Consider the following 19779-nt stretch of genomic DNA (forward strand, 5'->3'; position numbering starts at 1 on the left):
TACTAAATTCCATGGCAGACGAAGAATACAATTTCCTGGATTCATAAGAATCAATGGAAATCGAAGAGATTGAAGATTCATTCATGAATTTGGAGATCGAAAACAAAATTACAGAAATCAAGCAACTTCTATTAGAAAATATTGAACACCAAGGTATGTAAATTTTTTTTATTTGAGGTAGTAAAAAAATACATACTGAATCCCTGTAAATTTTAAAAATTAAGATAAGTAACGTAATAAGTGAAATTTAGTAACCCCTTATATTACTCCCTCAGTAACCCTTTCAGCATTTGCTTATAATTCCCTCTAGTAATCCCCTCAAATACCACTGTAGTAACCCCTTTACTAATATTTTTAGTAACCCCATAAAAGTAAACCCCTCAGTAACCCCAGTAGAAAATTCAGATTAGTAACCCCACAAAAGTAAAACCCTCAGTAACCCAGTAGAAAATTCAGTAACCTTATAGTAACCATCATCAAATCATTCCATTATCAACAACTCTAGTAACCCCTATTAAATAATAGCATTAGTAACCCCTTTACTAATTTTTTAGTAACCCCATAAAATTAAACCCCTCAGTAACCCCGGTACAAAAAACAGTAACCTTATAATAACCATCATCAAAATCATTCCATTATCAACAACAATAGTAACCCCCATTAAATAATAGTAGTAGTAACCTCAAAATCACCAGTTAAACCACCAGTTCTAAATTCTGAAGACCACCAGTTAAACCACTATGTGGACAATGTGGTCCATGTCCCAAGCAAATGCTATCTTGTTATTTAATCCAAAATATAATCGGTGACAATTATGGTACGAGTAAATGTTTTTTCAAAGATTATTACATAATGATCCTCAACGGCGAGAAAAAAATTATAATGTAATTTTTATTTATTTATTTATATTTTGAATAAATGACGCAAAACGGTATGAAGTGAAAGAAAAAAAAATGTTAAGTAAAATTAAAGTCTCTAATAAACTATTTTACTTATGCACTTTTGATCCCTTAACTCTTAAATGTCACTTTTGATCCTTCAACAGCCAATGTAGGTGTTTTCTGACCAAATAGTTTAGAAACTAATCATAATCAGTAAGAGTTTAGGGATCTTACTTTGGTATGTGTCATTTGTTTTCCGTCGACATTAATTAAATTATTAATATTCTATGCTGAGTTGGCAAAAGTATTGACAAAAAATAGTTTATGGACTAAATTTGACACTTCGAGCAATAAATTACCACATAATCAAAAACACATTTTAAGCTCCACTTTCCTATGTGAAATGTTCACTTGGCGGGATAATTATGATCAGAAAACTTCTTTATACATAATTCTTAATCTATGCACCTGGGTAGTGGCGTATTCAGAATTTACAAACAAGGTGTGCACAATTATTTACTTAATAGACAATAATCCTAACCTGTTTGCATAAACGATCTTAACATGTAGTAGTCAGCAAATAATAGTTGGGAAAATTGTTTACAATGGATTCCAACTATAGACTAAAGTGACAATTCAAGGAAGCAAATAACGCTTAATAGACAATTAGATAAACAGCTAGCTACGCTTAATGGTTTGCCATAAAGCTGCTATAAATTTTATTTTAATGCACATGTAGGTTATGCACATACATACCCTTGGTGTTAGCTGTATCCATCCCTGCACCCGAGTGCACCATGTATCGGTATATATATATATATAAATAAATAAAACAGAAACAAAGTTGTTATATATTGTAAAGAAAATAATATATATTGAAAAAAATAAAAATTAGAATGACTAATTTTCAAATATTTACGAATTCCTAAAAATGAGAAAAATAAATTTTAGCATTTAAAAATAATTTAAAAATCATTAAATCACAACAGTACAATTTTAAAATTTTTGGTAGTAGAATTTTCAAATGTTGAGGTCTGAAGAAATGTGAGGTGGTTTACATAGCTTTTTTTTTTTTTTTTTTTTTTTATATATATATTTAAGTTCCAGAGCTCTTGTTTACATCATATTTCAAACTCCAAAAATAAAGAACGAACAAACCCTAAAAAGATGGCTAATTTTTATCTCCAACTTTACACCACAATCCTCCTTATGTTCTCTATTTCCATGGTTTCTTCAGCCACAACCGCCAACAACGTAGACTCCCTTGTCCTAGATATCGAAGGGAACCCACTCGAAGTAGGTTCATTTTACTACGTCCGTACTCCCCAGTCAACATTTAGATGGGGAGGTGGCATAGTCGCGGCATCCAAACCAAACCAACCCGAATGCCCTCAATACGTAGCCCAATTAGGCGAAGGCTGGTACCGCGAATCCCCAATAAAGTTCCTCCCATCAGACCCATCACATAAACATGTCCACATTTTCCTCAGACGTCAACGTAGTCTTCAACAACTCATTTAGTGCCTGCTCGCAAGGGGCATGGCAACTTACCCCCGATGCCAACTCCGGTGATCTCTTCTTGTCTACCGGAGGTGGTATTGGAAACCCGAGCCCTCAGACCGCCGCCATTGGTTCAAGATAGAGAAAAGAAGAGTGATCCGGGGTTTACCAACTCGAGTACTGTCCATTCAAGTAATACGATCGATGCGTTTGCAACCAAGAAAGATATAGTATGCGGGGCTATCGATGGTAGTATTGATAATCTCACAGATGACCACCGTATGATTTGGTTAAGTCTATTTCCAATAAGGCCAGATGATTATTTCAGTACTGGCCTAATGTTTTTTTTTCATTAAAGCTTAATTGCCGCGGCGTCTTCCTCGCTCCAAAGTGCATTACTACGCATGTACTCATCATTATATATAATGTTCTTTGATTAAGAAGGTTTTATGAAGAACAATAATGTACGACATGTTATCGTTATAAATATCTTACTAGCTCCAACGTACTTTATAAATAAGCTAATTCAAGGTGTTTGATGGGAAGCTTATTTAAAGAGGTTATTCTACTAAATAAGCTCTTTTTCAAAAAGCTCATTTTAGGGGCTTTTTTTAATTAGTTTATTCAATTCTTATAGTGAAATGATACTTATACCCTCATTTAAGAAAAAAAATAGTATATGAACTAATTACCCCACAATTGGCTTATTGATCATTTTACATAATCAATCAGCTTTAAATAATCATCTATTTACCAAACATATTTCTACATTAAGTAATAAAATATCTAAGTTACCATTTTTACCCACCTCGGTTAGGATCGGGTAAAGATCAATCGATTTAGCGTTGTGTTTTGGTTGGGTCAACTTCATTCATATTCGCTTCTGATAAATTCGTATCGAGCTCAAACTTATATTAGCTGGATTGGATTAATTTTGGGTCAAATGACTTTGGGTGGGATTGATTACGGTTCAAATGATTTTTATTCATTTTAGTTTGATTATGATACAACTGAGTCATTATTAAGTCAATTCCGACCCAATTCAAAACCTTATTGCATTGAGTTTGTCTAAATTTGGGTCAACATGACCAAATTATATATTTAAATAAGGGCATTATTAAACCAGGGTAATTATTGAGTTAATACCTTATCATTGGGTCACTATTAGGTCTTTTATGTATTATCTTTCATATTGTGTCATTAATATTTCTTAGTTTTGTTAGTATATTAGGTCCGTCATGTATAAGTTTTATCTTTTAAGTCACAATTTGTCAATACCTTACCATATCTATATAAATTAGACAATAAGAAATGAACTAATTATAGATAAATTGAGGATGGCCACATGTTGTTGTGTCATATTTAAGTAAAAAAAGTTCTTAGCAATTAATTAAATAAATAAATTACATGAATCGAAGTAATTATGTTTAAGTTAAAAAAAATTAGGTTAATATAAGATTGTTGTAAAACTATGTTGGTTTAGTGAGGTAAAAATCATGGTTAGGTCAAGATAGATTAGATTGAATTAGATATTGTAACAACATAGTTAATACAGAAGAAATACTACAATTATTATAACGAGTTGAAAGGAATATGAGAAGGGGTTATTGACGTCTTGATGATTAATCTTTAAATATCTAGCGAATTGTTAATAATTGTGACAGTAAAAGAAGGGAGAGTGATTAATTCAAAATTTGGTGGACGACTTAACTCAAAATCACAAATTTAGAATGCAATCCCACATGACTTGTAACTTTGTAAGGTAACTTTGTACATGTACTATAAACTCATCTTTGACATGGCTTTATGCTTAATCCAATGTATTAACAGGTCAAGTTAACCAAAAGGTTCAGCTAACGATTGATGCTCAAAAATATGTTTTTTTACTCTATTACAATGAAAATCTATCTAGTTTGTGCGAGGTGAATACCAATCTTATTGAGTTTTGACATGTCGCTACTTGTCTCTAGCTAGCTTTAGCAACAAGCCAATCACTGTGCTACCCCTATAAAAAAGAAAATAAAAAAATTCTCTTAAAAAACTTTATAAACTTTACCGTCTTTACACAATTGTGGTCAAAAATCTTTCTGAGTACATAGGTAAATATACATATCCACGCGCATTTTTGTTATTGCAAATGTATTAAAATGAAAACTAATTTCATCCTATCACTGTACATGTCGCTACCTGGCCCTTCAGCTAGCATTAGCAACAAGCAAACATTCTTATCTACTGGGTCATCACTAACGGACCTACATTGTACACGTGTTACCCTGTAAATTTTTTATAAAAAGAAAAAAACAAAAACTGTTTATAAAAAATCTCTTGTACGTGAAATACTCCGTACTGTATATGGTTTAAGCATCGCACAATTGTGGTCCAAAAAATCCACGTTTTTGTTATTGCAAATGTAGTACACAATGAAAACTAAGTTTCATCCTATAACTTGTACATGTCACTACACGGCTTAGCATTAGCAAAAAGCCAACATTCTTATTTACAAAAAATCTATTGTGAATATGGTTTATAACATTAAACAATTGTGATCCAAAAATCTTTCCGAGTCATCCTATCGCTGTACATGGCCACTAGCTAGCATAAGCAACAAGCCAACATTCTTGTCTTCTTCGGTGACCAGTGGCCTACTTTAATTGTACCCCGAGGGGTATATGCTAACCCCATAATTTTTCTATAAAAAATAAATTTTTAAAAAATCCGTTTACAAAAAATATCTCGTGAAATACTCCATATTGTATATGGTTTAAATGTTACACCATTTGTATACAAGTCAACAAGTGTGATGTGGGAACAAAGTGGGTACTCAAGCTAGATTAGTTATTGGGTCTGGAGTATTTTACAGATTAAGATTAAAACTAGTTTTTTATTCAATTTGGTTCGTCAAATTAGGATTATGGAGAGTTTTAGATTATCTATGATTTGTTAGTTATAGTTTTATGATAAGATATTTTAGATCTTATTGTGATCTTTGTTTCACAACTACAATAGAATAATTAGTTTTTATCTTTTAGAACTCTAGTTAGTGTGGGATATATGTCCTATAAATATATTTTCTTTCGTTAATAAAATTCAGAAAGAGTGTTATGATTGTTTGAAATTGATTAAATTGTTGATTTAATTGTGAGCTTGCGATTATTATAGTTTTTGCAATTAAACTAACACTTTTGATCGGGATTTCAAAATTGAACCCTCAAGTCTTGCGATTGATTAAAGTCTATCCCAAGCCCTATAATCCACCACGTGAATCCATATAAAAGTGAAGCGGATTTAGTGGTAAGAAAATAGGTCAATCCAATCAAAATTAAAGGTTAGGTCATTGGGAGTTAGGATAAAGGGTATAGGAATCTCCTCCCTAACGTACCTTCAATAGAATATAAAATTTGATTGCCGTAAGATGTAAATTTTCCCACTAAATCAAACCTTGCTTGATAGGATTGAAGAAATACTGAATAATAAAATCAATCAATCAATAACATAATTAATAAAACAGACACCAAGAATGATATGTGTTACTTCTTGGTGCATTTTATTTCCCTCCAAAACATTTTTTTATTCACTTCCTTATAAAAAAATATTCACTTCTTTCCAATAATTCTGATTCACATGCTTAAAAAAATAAAAAATATTCACTAAATCATATAATTGTGATTTACTTATTACAAAATATATTCACATATTTTCCATTTCTTTTATTGCATACAATATTATCCAATATCTTTTACTATGTATATCTTACCGAGTACACATATTATTTATTATATATCAATTACATTTACATTTACATTACATTACATAATTGCATAATACTAAAAAAGACACCAGAATTGACAAGTGTCACTTTCTGTTGCTGTTTTTTTTCCCTCTATTTTATTTAGTCAAATCTTCTTAGAATTATATTTAACATATTATTATAATATAACCTTCCTATTTGAGCACAATGAACAACAACAACAACAATAAAGATTTATGTCATTTGTATTGTAAGAAAATGTGTAAAAATTATAACCAAAGATTATATTTATTCCATATATTGCTGATAAAAAATTTTAAATTAAATCTTCAAATACATATAAATTCAATACATAAAAATGACAATTTTAATTTTTCAGCAAAATTTACTATTATCGGTCACCTTATAGAAAGATTAAATCAAATATGATGATTTTAATAATAGATATCATTTTTAACAACTCCTCGAGTCGGCTCCATAATTCCTGAGCCGTAGCACCCGGTTTCATGATGGTATTAACAAGATCTTTGGAAATAGTGGTGTATATCCATTGCTTAACAAGTACATCTAATCTCTTCCACGTTTCATCATCAATATCCTTTGGACGCTTCACCTTCTCATCAATGTGGTCAAGAACATTGTAGGCACAAGCATGAATTTGGAAAAGTTCAACCCAAGTAGCATATTGGGCGTCCTCGTGATCAAGAGTCACGGGCATAAGGGATTTGATGTTGCTTGACGGCAAAAGCCGGGTGGAAGGGGCTGGTTTTGGAGGAGAATGAGGGAGAGCAGAGTCATCGTCACCGGCCAAGGAGGGCTGGAAGTACGGGTAGGAGGAGGAGATGGACGGCTATGGAGGTCTAAGAGATTGAATAGGGTTTTGGGGAAAAGAGAGAAAATAAAACCCTAAGAGGAATCTGATACCATGTAGAATAGTGTAATTCTCCTTAGTTGGAGTATTCTCATTAATCAATATATATAGGTGTGTACAACCCTAATTATGAGAAACCTAATTACACAAGATATATGTTACAACAACAATAAAGATTTATGTCATTTGTATTGTAGAAAATGTGTAAAAATTATAACCAAAGATTATATCATTCCATATATTGCTGATAAAAAATTTTAAATTAAATCTTCAAATACATATAAATTCAATACATAAAATGACAATTTTAATTTTTCAGCAAAATTTACTATTATCGGTCACCTTATAGAAAGATTAAATCAAATATGATGATTTAATAATAGATATCATTTTTAACAAAATATATTACATGTTGGATCACATAGTGAAATACATACACTAAAAAGAATGTTGTAAAAGATGCATATGAAACTTTGCAATGCAAATATATAAGTAATGTTTTATTTTTATATTTATTTGACCATATAATTTGTACTTATTACTTATAAACATTACTGAATCATTAAAAAATTAAAAATTAACTTATGTAACAATCAAGATAATTTAATGGAAAATTTAAATTTTAACACCACAAAAAAACGAAAAAAAATGGATTTTAACACTACAACAACAAAAAAAAAAAAATCCACCTTTTATTTTAACACCACTAAAAGTTTAAAATTTGTTTTTTTACCATCACTTAACTACTTCATGGATGAAATCCGTTAATGGGCTCCACATTGCTTACGTGTCAGCATATTATTGGACAAAAAAATAATTAAAAAAACCCTAAATTAGCCCAGGTCCCCACCGCCAGCTAGGCAGCACCGATCACTTCCCCACCCAATCAAACACCCCTACTCCCTGCCAAAGCCACCAGATTCTCTACCCCCTCCTTTTCCACCTCTCTAAAACCAGCAACCTTGCCCAAACAACCACAAAAAACGGGTGGTTGTTTTTCGAACCACTCAAACCACCACCAAAAACAGGTTTTAAGGGCCAAAAAAGACCAATGTATGGTCGAGACGACCACTTAGGGTCACTTTCGACCGTTAGTTGCCGTAAGTGGTGGTCGATTTTGGGTGGTTTGAAAAACGACACGCCCATTTTTTAAGCGGTCATTAGGAGGTTTATTCGATTTTGGGTAGGGGTAAAGGGAGGAGACGGAGTTTGCGGCGGCTGGGCTAGAAACGGTGGTGTTTGGGGTGGGGTAATGGCCGACGCTGCCCTGTTTGTGGTGGGGATGGGGTTGGCTCGGAAATTTAGGGTTTTTTTTTTTTAATTTTTTTTAAAACTAATAATATGACGACATGTGGCACAATGGACCTCACTTAACAGATTTTTGGACGATGGTAAACTCAATTTTCTTAAAAAAATTTGTGGTGTTAAAATAAAAGTTTTTTTTTTTAGAAAATCCATTTTTCCGTTTTTTATGGTGTTAAAATTCAAATTTTCTTAATATAATTTATTTAGCACTTTATTAATAAAATTTAAAGAAATTTATTTTTTTCTATCAGGGTTTGTCATACAAAATTGAGTACAAATCGACAAAATTTATTTTATTTAAACCTTTTATTGTTGTATAACGTTTATAATATATTTCCCTATTTTGTACTCAAATTTTTATGCATATTTTACATAAATAAAGCTTAATGTTATATTTTTTTTATTTTAGGATTAAGATAACAAAAAATAATAATTCAGTAATAATCGTGCATGTTACTGGTCCTAAGCTACTTATTGACATAAAATAATAACAATTCGGGCAAAAGCTGGTGTAGTGATCATGTAATTAGAAGAGAGGGAGTAACTAACATTTAAATTTTCTAGTTTTATTCGTTGGAGCTTGGAGCCTCTTATAAATATCATTTTACAAGCTCCTACTTTTCCAAAATACTTCAAACAATTTAACAACCAAAGCTCAAAAAATCTTTAGAAAATGAGTACCTTTCTCCAACCAGCAATTGCAATAACCGCTCTTCTTTTGCTCCAACTCTTTCCTCCTCCAACCATGGCTGCCTGGTTTGCTTATATCACGGACGAGGATGGTGAACCAATGCTAAATGGCGGAACATATTACATCATCGCCACCAATGGTGGAGGCCTCGCCGTGGCACAAAAACCACAAACCTTGGCGTGCCCTCTCTTTATAGCCCAAGAGAAAGATGGTTCATCTATTGGCCACCCTTTCAAAATCACTTCTCCAATAAGCTCAAAGTACCTTCCGTTTGGTCCAACTGAATTCTATGTTGTTGACGACACTACCACCTGCACGAAGCCACTAGCGTGGCGATTAACCACGGATAATGCAACCGGCCAAATCTATGTGGCTGCGGGTACTACTGAGTCGCTCGGGCCTAGTCCATTCAGTATAACATTACCATTCAGCGATGTCCAACCAAATGAATATGAGATATTCCATTGTGACAACGTCATATGCAAACTTGCTGGAATCTTTTGAGAATGGACTTTTGGGCATGAATACTGATTTTAATCTTAAATTTACCTTTCGTTTCAGAAAAGCTTTAACACAAACTTCACAGATTATGTAATGTTTGATTTAATATGGCCAATGTTTGATGTTCCATGCTATGTATGTAATGTGCACAAATTCGTCGGTTGATTAATAATAAAACTCAAGTGTTGCTCTTATTACATTCTTGTGTTAAATCATTTTTATATCATATGTGTAACACACCAATGCTCAAAATATATAATCCCTTTGTTTGATTATGTTACTCGCTTCTGCATTATTAATTGTCACAGATGCACCCTTTTGACCATTAGTTTAATATTTTTCAAAATTACAACTTTTTTAGCTAAATTTATCAATTGTTTTACATTGAAATGGTGACAAGTTGCAACCAAAATTTTTAAAATTTATGGTCTTTTACAACATTGTTTTAAAGGTGGTTATATGCAAAAAAAAACGAGATTTATTTAAAGGTGGTTTTATTGCAAAATTTACTTTTTATAATTAATTTTTGAAAAAATGATTTAAAAAAAAAATACATTTCTTTAGTTTTTTTTTTAGACAAATCATATCTTAAGTTTGAGAAGCAAATATAAAAAAATAATAAAAAAAATAACTAGGTCAATGGGAATTAAGTATAGTGATTGATAGTCATTTTAAGGATGGACTGCCATTTAAAAAAAATGTGTTTGATTAACAGTTAGCATTTTAATTTTTGTTAATTTTAATAAACAAGGGATAGCTTGATAATTTAATTCTCATGTTTATGATATTGAACCCCGTGATTTTATACTTTAGTTACTAGTAATTTATAGGTGTCAATGAAATTTTTATTGAACATCTGGAATGGACGTGGTGCACTTGGAAAGAACATTTGCATATTTTAAAAATATATTATAGCCATTTATAAAAAACGCGAGCATAATATGTTCTTTGAGTTTGAACTATATGTTCTTTACATTATACGATATTTTCTTTAATGTACGTGCATGAAAAAAAATGTTAAATTCAACCACCTATGTAACCATGATAAAAACTTTATCATGTTCTTTAATATATATCATGTTCTTTCAATAAAAACTTTATGTTCTTTGAAATATTATGTTCTTTGTCAAACACAAACATATATTTTTGTCATACACAGGTATGTTCTTTTTCAAATACAAGTATATTCTTTTTTCAAATAGTAGTATGTTTTTTATTTTCATATGTATGTTCTTTCTGTCTTTTTTAGTTTTACCGAGTACACCAAACGCATGGTGCACCTGGGTGCACAGATCAAACACTAGTTGGTTTACTTAGCATTTTTTATAAATAAGCTCTAGAGTACTAGTGCTTTTCTTCACAAACTTCTAAAGTAAAAAACGAACAAAACCCAAAAAAATGGCTAATCTTTATTCCCAACTTTCAACCACAATCCTCCTAATTTTCTCTCTTTCCATCGTTACATCAACCACAGCCGCCAACGACGTAGACTCCCTTGTTCTAGATGTAGAAGGGAACCCACTCGAAGTAGGCTCATTTTATTACGTCCGTACAGAACTTTCAAAAGTCAGAATAGGAGGTGGCATAGTCGCGGCATCCAAACCAAACCAGCCCGAATGCCCTCAATACGTAGCCCAATTAGCCGAAGGCTGGTACGGCGAATCCCCAATTACATTCCTACCATCAGACCCATCACAAAAACACATCCACATTTCCTCTGACCTTAACATAATGTTCAATACTCCTCTAGCGTCTGCTCGCAAGGGGCATGGCAACTTACCCCCGACGCCAACTCCGGTGAAATCCACTTGTCTACCGGAGGTGGTATTGGAAACCCGAGCCCTCAGACCGCAGCTAATTGGTTCAAGATAGAGAAAAGTATTGCTAGTTCGGAGTTTTACCAGCTCGAATATTGTCCGTCTAGTAGTACAATCAATGGGTTTGCAGCTAAGAAAGATATCGTATGTGGCGTTATTGACGCTACTTCGGGCACAGATGACTACCGTTTGTTGTGGTTAGGTCTAGTTCCAAGAAGGGCAGACTTCTTCCACATTCTAAGTTTCATTAAAGTTTAAGTGTTGCTACGCATGTACTTAAGCATATAGATTGTTAAGAAGGTTGTATGAAGAACAATAATGTATGATGTTGATCTTATCAATAAAAGAATTTCATCTTGGAAATTTCTCTTCATTTGATTACTTAATTATGAATGTATTTTTGTAGTATTAGAGAAGCTTAATAATGAGAGGACATTGATATAAGAAAAATTAATGATAAAATGTACTTCGTATTTCGTAGTATTTTATTAAAAAAATAAAGTATAATACTTTAAAAAAAAAAATAGTCACATTGAGAAAATATGTCACTTTCAAATATAAAAGGAGTTAAATAGATTAGTGCAAATAAAATATTGGCTAAAAATTGATATGAATGGTACTTTGTACACATAAATTTAACAATGTTATTCAACATAAAATGATATAAATTAGACGTCGTACACATAACATTTATTGGCCTCATATATTTTTGAGCTTTTATTGTGGATATGTAGTGGTCCAAAGACAACAATTAGATGTCAATTCAAGTATATGCGTCGGACTGGGTGATATTGGATCAGGTCGAGTTATATCTATTTCAAATTAAGTCATGCTAAATTATTGTATTCATATGAGTAGAAATTTAAAACATGATTTTTTTCGAGTCGATCAGAATAAATCAGGTCACACGAGTTAGATTTTGTTACCTCTAATTCACAGTTTTCAAACACCATGTCTCTAGTTAATTTAATAATGGTATTTTAATATATGGGGAATTATTGTATGTCCACAAGTTCTCCAAAATATCACGGGCCACAATTAGGGTACATTAATGATAAAAATAATGATAGTCCAATAGGTGGAAATTATTGACCGCATCTATTTCCTTGTAAACATGACCTCTCGAAATTGTACTTTGCATATATATAATACACTAGATGATCAATGTTGTCTAATAGAATTAGCTGATCTTGAGTTAAATAATCTATATAGAGCATTGTAAGTAGCACATCAAATTATATATAGTTTGACCATGAATAATTTACATGGAAGTTTTAAGAGTATTTATGAAATGTCCAACAACTTATATTTAATTTTAAAATTATATTAAAAAAATATATATAAAATATCAAATAACTTATACTTCCTCTGTTCTTTTTTACTTGACCTGTTTCTTTTATCACGCTTGTCAATGTAAAACTTTAACGGTCTATAAGTTTAATTCTCTATAATTAAAATATATAAAAGTTATATGTTATGATAGTACTTACTGAGACGAATTCAAAATGATCCAACATGAATATATTTTTCCTTACATATTATTCACAAAACACGGTCAAAGGAGGAGTGGTGAATAGTGTAAAAGTCAAAGTAGGTCAAGTAAAAAAAAACAGAGGAAGTATTCATTTTACCTCACACAATGTCTTCTCATTAAATGGGGAGAGTGATTAATCAAAAATTTGGTGAGTTAGCTTAATTAATATCACAACATTAGAATGTTTTTCAAAAAAATATAAGTGTGGAAAGGGTATTTCCGATTTTTCATTCATCTAGTTAGGGGCATGTCGGTAAAACTCACATCAATTTTGAAGGTCTTCTACTGCCGTGTTTGTTCAAATTGGTAGACTCTGCGTGGATATGGTGGTTTACGCTTGATCCAAATGAAAATCTATTAAGTTTGTATACCACAAATTGTGGTTTAAAAATCATTGAGAGTACATAGGTAAATATAGATCCACGTTTTTGTTATTGCAAGTGTAGTACAATGAAAGCTATCAGTACGTGTCGCTACTTGGACTCTAGCTAGCATTAGCAACAAGCCAACAATAATCTTATCTACTTGGGTGACTATGCAATATTTAAAGGATAATATAACCAAGAAATATATTGATAATAAGTGAAGGATATAAATCCAATTTTTTTTTCCTTATAAAGAATTAATAAATAAATATTAATGGGTGCATGTACAGCGCGTTTTTGGTACCCCGGCCACACCGTACGGCATAACAGGACTCACCAAAATAACGGAGAATGAAATATCTTTCCAAAAACGCGCGTTTTGGAAATTTCTGGAAAAACCAACCAAAAAGCGTCTCACGCACGCTTCCCAAAACCTAAAAAACACGCCGCCACTCATTTGCCATTTACTCCAATTTTTCTTTTAAAACTTTTTCACTTTTAACACCGACGCTTTTAACACATTGATTTTTCACCTCAATTTTCATCTTTTTTACTAAATTCCATGGCAGACGAAGAATACAATTTCCTGGATTCATAAGAATCAATGGAAATCGAAGAGATTGAAGATTCATTCATGAATTTGGAGATCGAAAACAAAATTACAGAAATCAAGCAACTTCTATTAGAAAATATTGAACACCAAGGTATGTAAATTTTTTTTATTTGAGGTAGTAAAAAAATACATACTGAATCCCTGTAAATTTTAAAAATTAAGATAAGTAACGTAATAAGTGAAATTTAGTAACCCCTTATATTACTCCCTCAGTAACCCTTTCAGCATTTGCTTATAATTCCCTCTAGTAATCCCCTCAAATACCACTGTAGTAACCCCTTTACTAATATTTTTAGTAACCCCATAAAAGTAAACCCCTCAGTAACCCCAGTAGAAAATTCAGATTAGTAACCCCACAAAAGTAAAACCCTCAGTAACCCCAGTAGAAAATTCAGTAACCTTATAGTAACCATCATCAAAATCATTCCATTATCAACAACTCTAGTAACCCCTATTAAATAATAGCATTAGTAACCCCTTTACTAATCTTTTTAGTAACCCCATAAAATTAAACCCCTCAGTAACCCCGGTACAAAAAACAGTAACCTTATAATAACCATCATCAAAATCATTCCATTATCAACAACAATAGTAACCCCATTAAATAATAGTAGTAGTAACCTCAAAATCACCAGTTAAACCACCAGTTCTAAATTCTGAAGACCACCAGTTAAACCACTATGTGGACAATGTGGTCCATGTCCCAAGCAAATGCTATCTTGTTATTTAATCCAAAATATAATCGGTGACAATTATGGTACGAGTAAATGTTTTTTCAAAGATTATTACATAATGATCCTCAACGGCGAGAAAAAAATTATAATGTAATTTTTTATTTATTTATTTATATATTTTGAATAAATGACGCAAAACGGTATGAAGTGAAAGAAAAAAAAAATGTTAAGTAAAATTAAAGTCTCTAATAAACTATTTTACTTATGCACTTTTGATCCTTAACTCTTAAATGTCACTTTTGATCCTTCAACAGCCAATGTAGGTGTTTTCTGACCAAATAGTTTAGAAACTAATCATAATCAGTAAGAGTTTAGGGATCTTACTTTGGTATGTGTCATTTGTTTTCCGTCGACATTAATTAAATTATTAATATTCTATGCTGAGTTGGCAAAAGTATTGACAAAAAATAGTTTATGGACTAAATTTGACACTTCGAGCAATAAATTACCACATAATCAAAACACATTTTAAGCTCCACTTTCCTATGTGAAATGTTCACTTGGCGGGATAATTATGATCAGAAAACTTCTTTATACATAATTCTTAATCTATGCACCTGGGTAGTGGCGTATTCAGAATTTACAAACAAGGTGTGCACAATTATTTACTTAATAGACAATAATCCTAACCTGTTTGCATAAACGATCTTAACATGTAGTAGTCAGCAAAAATAATAGTTGGGAAAATTGTTTAACAATGGATTCCAACTATAGACTAAAGTGACAATTCAAGGAAGCAAATAACGCTTAATAGACAATTAGATAAACAGCTAGCTACGCTTAATGGTTTGCCATAAAGCTGCTATAAATTTTATTTTAATGCACATGTAGGTTATGCACATACATACCCTTGGTGTTAGCTGTATCCATCCCTGCACCCGAGTGCACCATGTATCGGTATATATATATATATAAATAAATAAAACAGAAACAAAGTTGTTATATATTGTAAAGAAAATAATATATATTGAAAAAAATAAAAAATTAGAATGACTAATTTTCAAATATTTACAACGAATTCCTAAAAATGAGAAAAATAAATTTTAGCATTTAAAAATAATTTAAAAAATCATTAAATCACAACAGTACAATTTTAAAATTTTTTGGTAGTAGAATTTTCAAATGTTGAGGTCTGAAGAAATGTGAGGTGGTTTACATAGCTTTTTTTTTTTTTTTTTTTTTTTTATATATATATTTAAGTTCCAGAGCTCTTGTTTACATCATATTTCAAACTCCAAAAATAAAGAACGAACAAACCCTAAAAAGATGGCTAATTTTTATCTCCAACTTTACACCACAATCCTCCTTATGTTCTCTATTTCCATGGTTTCTTCAGCCACAACCGCCAACAACGTAGACTCCCTTGTCCTAGATATCGAAGGGAACCCACTCGAAGTAGGTTCATTTTACTACGTCCGTACTCCCCAGTCAACATTTAGATGGGGAGGTGGCATAGTCGCGGCATCCAAACCAAACCAACCCGAATGCCCTCAATACGTAGCCCAATTAGGCGAAGGCTGGTACCGCGAATCCCCAATAAAGTTCCTCCCATCAGACCCATCACATAAACATGTCCACATTTCCTCAGACGTCAACGTAGTCTTCAACAACTCATTTAGTGCCTGCTCGCAAGGGGCATGGCAACTTACCCCCGATGCCAACTCCGGTGATCTCTTCTTGTCTACCGGAGGTGGTATTGGAAACCCGAGCCCTCAGACCGCCGCCAATTGGTTCAAGATAGAGAAAAGAAGAGGTGATCCGGGGTTTTACCAACTCGAGTACTGTCCATCAAGTAATACGATCGATGCGTTTGCAACCAAGAAAGATATAGTATGCGGGGCTATCGATGGTAGTATTGATAATCTCACAGATGACCACCGTATGATTTGGTTAAGTCTATTTCCAATAAGGCCAGATGATTATTTCAGTACTGGCCTAATGTTTTTTTTCATTAAAGCTTAATTGCCGCGGCGTCTTCCTCGCTCCAAAGTGCATTACTACGCATGTACTCATCATTATATATAATGTTCTTGATTAAGAAGGTTTTTATGAAGAACAATAATGTACGACATGTTATCGTTATAAAATATCTTACTAGCTCCAACGTACTTTATAAATAAGCTAATTCAAGGTGTTTGATGGGAAGCTTATTTAAAGAGGTTATTCTACTAAATAAGCTCTTTTTCAAAAAGCTCATTTTAGGGGCTTTTTTAATTAGTTTATTCAATTCTTATAGTGAAATGATACTTATACCCTCATTTAAGAAAAAAAATAGTATATGAACTAATTACCCCACAATTGGCTTATTGATCATTTTACATAATCAATCAGCTTTAAATAATCATCTATTTACCAAACATATTTCTACATTAAGTAATAAAATATCTAAGTTACCATTTTTACCCACCTCGGTTAGGATCGGGTAAAGATCAATCGATTTAGCGTTGTGTTTTGGTTGGGTCAACTTCATTCATATTCGCTTCTGATAAATTCGTATCGAGCTCAAACTTATATTAGCTGGATTGGATTAATTTTGGGTCAAATGACTTTGGGTGGGATTGATTACGGTTCAAATGATTTTTATTCATTTTAGTTTGATTATGATACAACTGAGTCATTATTAAGTCAATTCCGACCCAATTCAAAACCTTATTGCATTGAGTTTGTCTAAATTTGGGTCAACATGACCAAATTATATATTTAAATAAGGGCATTATTAAACCAGGGTAATTATTGAGTTAATACCTTATCATTGGGTCACTATTAGGTCTTTTATGTATTATCTTTCATATTGTGTCATTAATATTTCTTAGTTTTGTTAGTATATTAGGTCCGTCATGTATAAGTTTTATCTTTTAAGTCACAATTTGTCAATACCTTACCATATCTATATAAATTAGACAATAAGAAATGAACTAATTATAGATAAATTGAGGATGGCCACATGTTGTTGTGTCATATTTAAGTAAAAAAAGTTCTTAGCAATTAATTAAATAAATAATTACATGAATCGAAGTAATTATGTTTAAGTTAAAAAAAAATTTAGGTTAATATAAGATTGTTGTAAAACTATGTTGGTTTAGTGAGGTAAAAATCATGGTTAGGTCAAGATAGATTAGGTTGAATTAGATATTGTAACAACATAGTTAATACAGAAGAAATACTACAATTATTATAACGAGTTGAAAGGATATGAGAAGGGGTTATTGACGTCTTGATGATTAATCTTTTAAATATCTAGCGAATTGTTAATAATTGTGACAGTAAAAGAAGGGAGAGTGATTAATTCAAAATTTGGTGGACGACTTAACTCAAAATCACAAATTTAGAATGCAATCCCACATGACTTGTAACTTTGTAAGGTAACTTTGTACATGTACTATAAACTCATCTTTGACATGGCTTATGCTTAATCCAATGTATTAACAGGTCAAGTTAACCAAAAGGTTCAGCTAACGATTGATGCTCAAAAATATGTTTTTTACTCTATTACAATGAAAATCTATCTAGTTTGTGCGAGGTGAATACCAATCTTATTGAGTTTTGACATGTCGCTACTTGTCTCTAGCTAGCTTTAGCAACAAGCCAATCACTGTGCTACCCCTATAAAAAAGAAAATAAAAAAATTCTCTTAAAAAACTTTATAAACTTTACCGTCTTTACACAATTGTGGTCAAAAAATCTTTCTGAGTACATAGGTAAATATACATATCCACGCGCATTTTTGTTATTGCAAATGTATTAAAATGAAAACTAATTTCATCCTATCACTGTACATGTCGCTACCTGGCCTTCAGCTAGCATTAGCAACAAGCAAACATTCTTATCTACTGGGTCATCACTAACGGACCTACATTGTACACGTGTTACCCTGTAAATTTTTTATAAAAAGAAAAACAAAAACTGTTTATAAAAAATCTCTTGTACGTGAAATACTCCGTACTGTATATGGTTTAAGCATCGCACAATTGTGGTCCAAAAATCCACGTTTTTGTTATTGCAAATGTAGTACACAATGAAACTAAGTTTCATCCTATAACTTGTACATGTCACTACACGGCTTAGCATTAGCAAAAAGCCAACATTCTTATTTACAAAAAATCTATTGTGAATATGGTTATAACATTAAACAATTGTGATCCAAAAATCTTTCCGAGTCATCCTATCGCTGTACATGGCCACTAGCTAGCATAAGCAACAAGCCAACATTCTTGTCTTCTTCGGTGACCAGTGGCCTACTTTAATTGTACCCCGAGGGGTATATGCTAACCCCATAATTTTTCTATAAAAAATAAATTTTTAAAAATCCGTTTACAAAAATATCTCGTGAAATACTCCATATTGTATATGGTTTAAATGTTACACCATTTGTATACAAGTCAACAAGTGTGATGTGGGAACAAAGTGGGTACTCAAGCTAGATTAGTTATTGGGTCTGGAGTATTTTACAGATTAAGATTAAAACTAGTTTTTTTTATTCAATTTGGTTCGTCAAATTAGGATTATGGAGAGTTTTAGATTATCTATGATTTGTTAGTTATAGTTTTATGATAAGATATTTTAGATCTTATTGTGATCTTTGTTTCACAACTACAATAGAATAATTAGTTTTTATCTTTTAGAACTCTAGTTAGTGTGGGATATATGTCCTATAAATATATTTTCTTTCGTTAATAAAATTCAGAAAGAGTGTTTATGATTGTTTGAATTGATTAAATTGTTGATTTAATTGTGAGCTTGCGATTATTATAGTTTTTGCAATTAAACTAACACTTTTGATCGGGATTTCAAAATTGAACCCTCAAGTCTTGCGATTGATTAAAGTCTATCCCAAGCCCTATAATCCACCACGTGAATCCATATAAAAGTGAAGCGGATTTAGTGGTAAGAAAATAGGTCAATCCAATCAAAATTAAAGGTTAGGTCATTGGGAGTTAGGATAAAGGGTATAGGAATCTCCTCCCTAACGTACCTTCAATAGAATATAAAATTTGATTGCCGTAAGATGTAAATTTTCCCACTAAATCAAACCTTGCTTGATAGGATTGAAGAAATACTGAATAATAAAATCAATCAATCAATAACATAATTAATAAAACAGACACCAAGAATGATATGTGTTACTTCTTGGTGCATTTTATTTCCCTCCAAAACATTTTTTTATTCACTTCCTTATAAAAAAATATTCACTTCTTTCCAATAATTCTGATTCACATGCT

General features: G+C 31.8%; 3 protein-coding genes and 1 pseudogene across 3 annotated transcripts; 3 read left to right on the forward strand and 1 right to left on the reverse strand.

The window, feature by feature from the left end:
* Positions 1-4337: 4337 nt before the first annotated feature.
* On the reverse strand, positions 4338-6847 carry LOC110689945. The gene is made up of 3 exons (XM_021866763.1): positions 6588-6847; positions 4559-4654; positions 4338-4386 (listed from the first exon to the last, which is right to left on the reverse strand). The coding sequence occupies exons 1-3, from the start codon at positions 6845-6847 to the stop codon at positions 4338-4340; spliced, it is 405 nt and encodes a 134-aa protein (XP_021722455.1).
* A 2131-nt stretch (positions 6848-8978) lies between these two features.
* LOC110689946 (trypsin inhibitor 2-like) lies at positions 8979-9500 on the forward strand. Its single transcript, XM_021866765.1, has one exon. It carries the CDS (start codon positions 8979-8981, stop codon positions 9498-9500), a length of 522 nt encoding a protein of 173 aa, XP_021722457.1.
* Positions 9501-10827: 1327 nt separating this feature from the next.
* LOC110689941 lies at positions 10828-11687 on the forward strand (annotated as a pseudogene).
* A 4066-nt stretch (positions 11688-15753) lies between these two features.
* On the forward strand, positions 15754-16607 carry LOC110689943 (miraculin-like). The gene has a single exon (XM_021866762.1). It carries the CDS (start codon positions 15827-15829, stop codon positions 16520-16522), a length of 696 nt encoding a protein of 231 aa, XP_021722454.1. The 5' UTR covers positions 15754-15826; the 3' UTR covers positions 16523-16607.
* Positions 16608-19779: the final 3172 nt, after the last annotated feature.

The sequence above is a fragment of the Chenopodium quinoa genome, unplaced genomic scaffold (genome assembly GCF_001683475.1).
Source record: "Chenopodium quinoa cultivar QQ74 unplaced genomic scaffold, ASM168347v1, whole genome shotgun sequence".
Lineage (NCBI taxonomy): Eukaryota > Viridiplantae > Streptophyta > Magnoliopsida > Caryophyllales > Amaranthaceae > Chenopodium > Chenopodium quinoa.

Bases quoted from the DNA above. Each gene is read 5' to 3' on its own strand.
- LOC110689946 (XM_021866765.1), top strand. From the start codon at position 8,979: ATGAGTACCTTTCTCCAACCAGCAATTGCAATAACCGCTCTTCTTTTG.
- LOC110689945 (XM_021866763.1), bottom strand. From the start codon at position 6,847: ATGCCCGTGACTCTTGATCACGAGGACGCCCAATATGCTACTTGGGTT. The intron at 4,655-6,587 runs GTTAAAAATGAT...AAAAATTTACAG, and splicing joins TGGAGCCGACTCGAGGAGTT to GGTAACACGTGTACAATGTA. The intron at 4,387-4,558 runs GTACAGTGATAG...TCTTTTTTATAG, and splicing joins GAAGGGCCAGGTAGCGACAT to GGGTAGCACAGTGATTGGCT.
- LOC110689943 (XM_021866762.1), top strand. From the start codon at position 15,827: ATGGCTAATTTTTATCTCCAACTTTACACCACAATCCTCCTTATGTTC.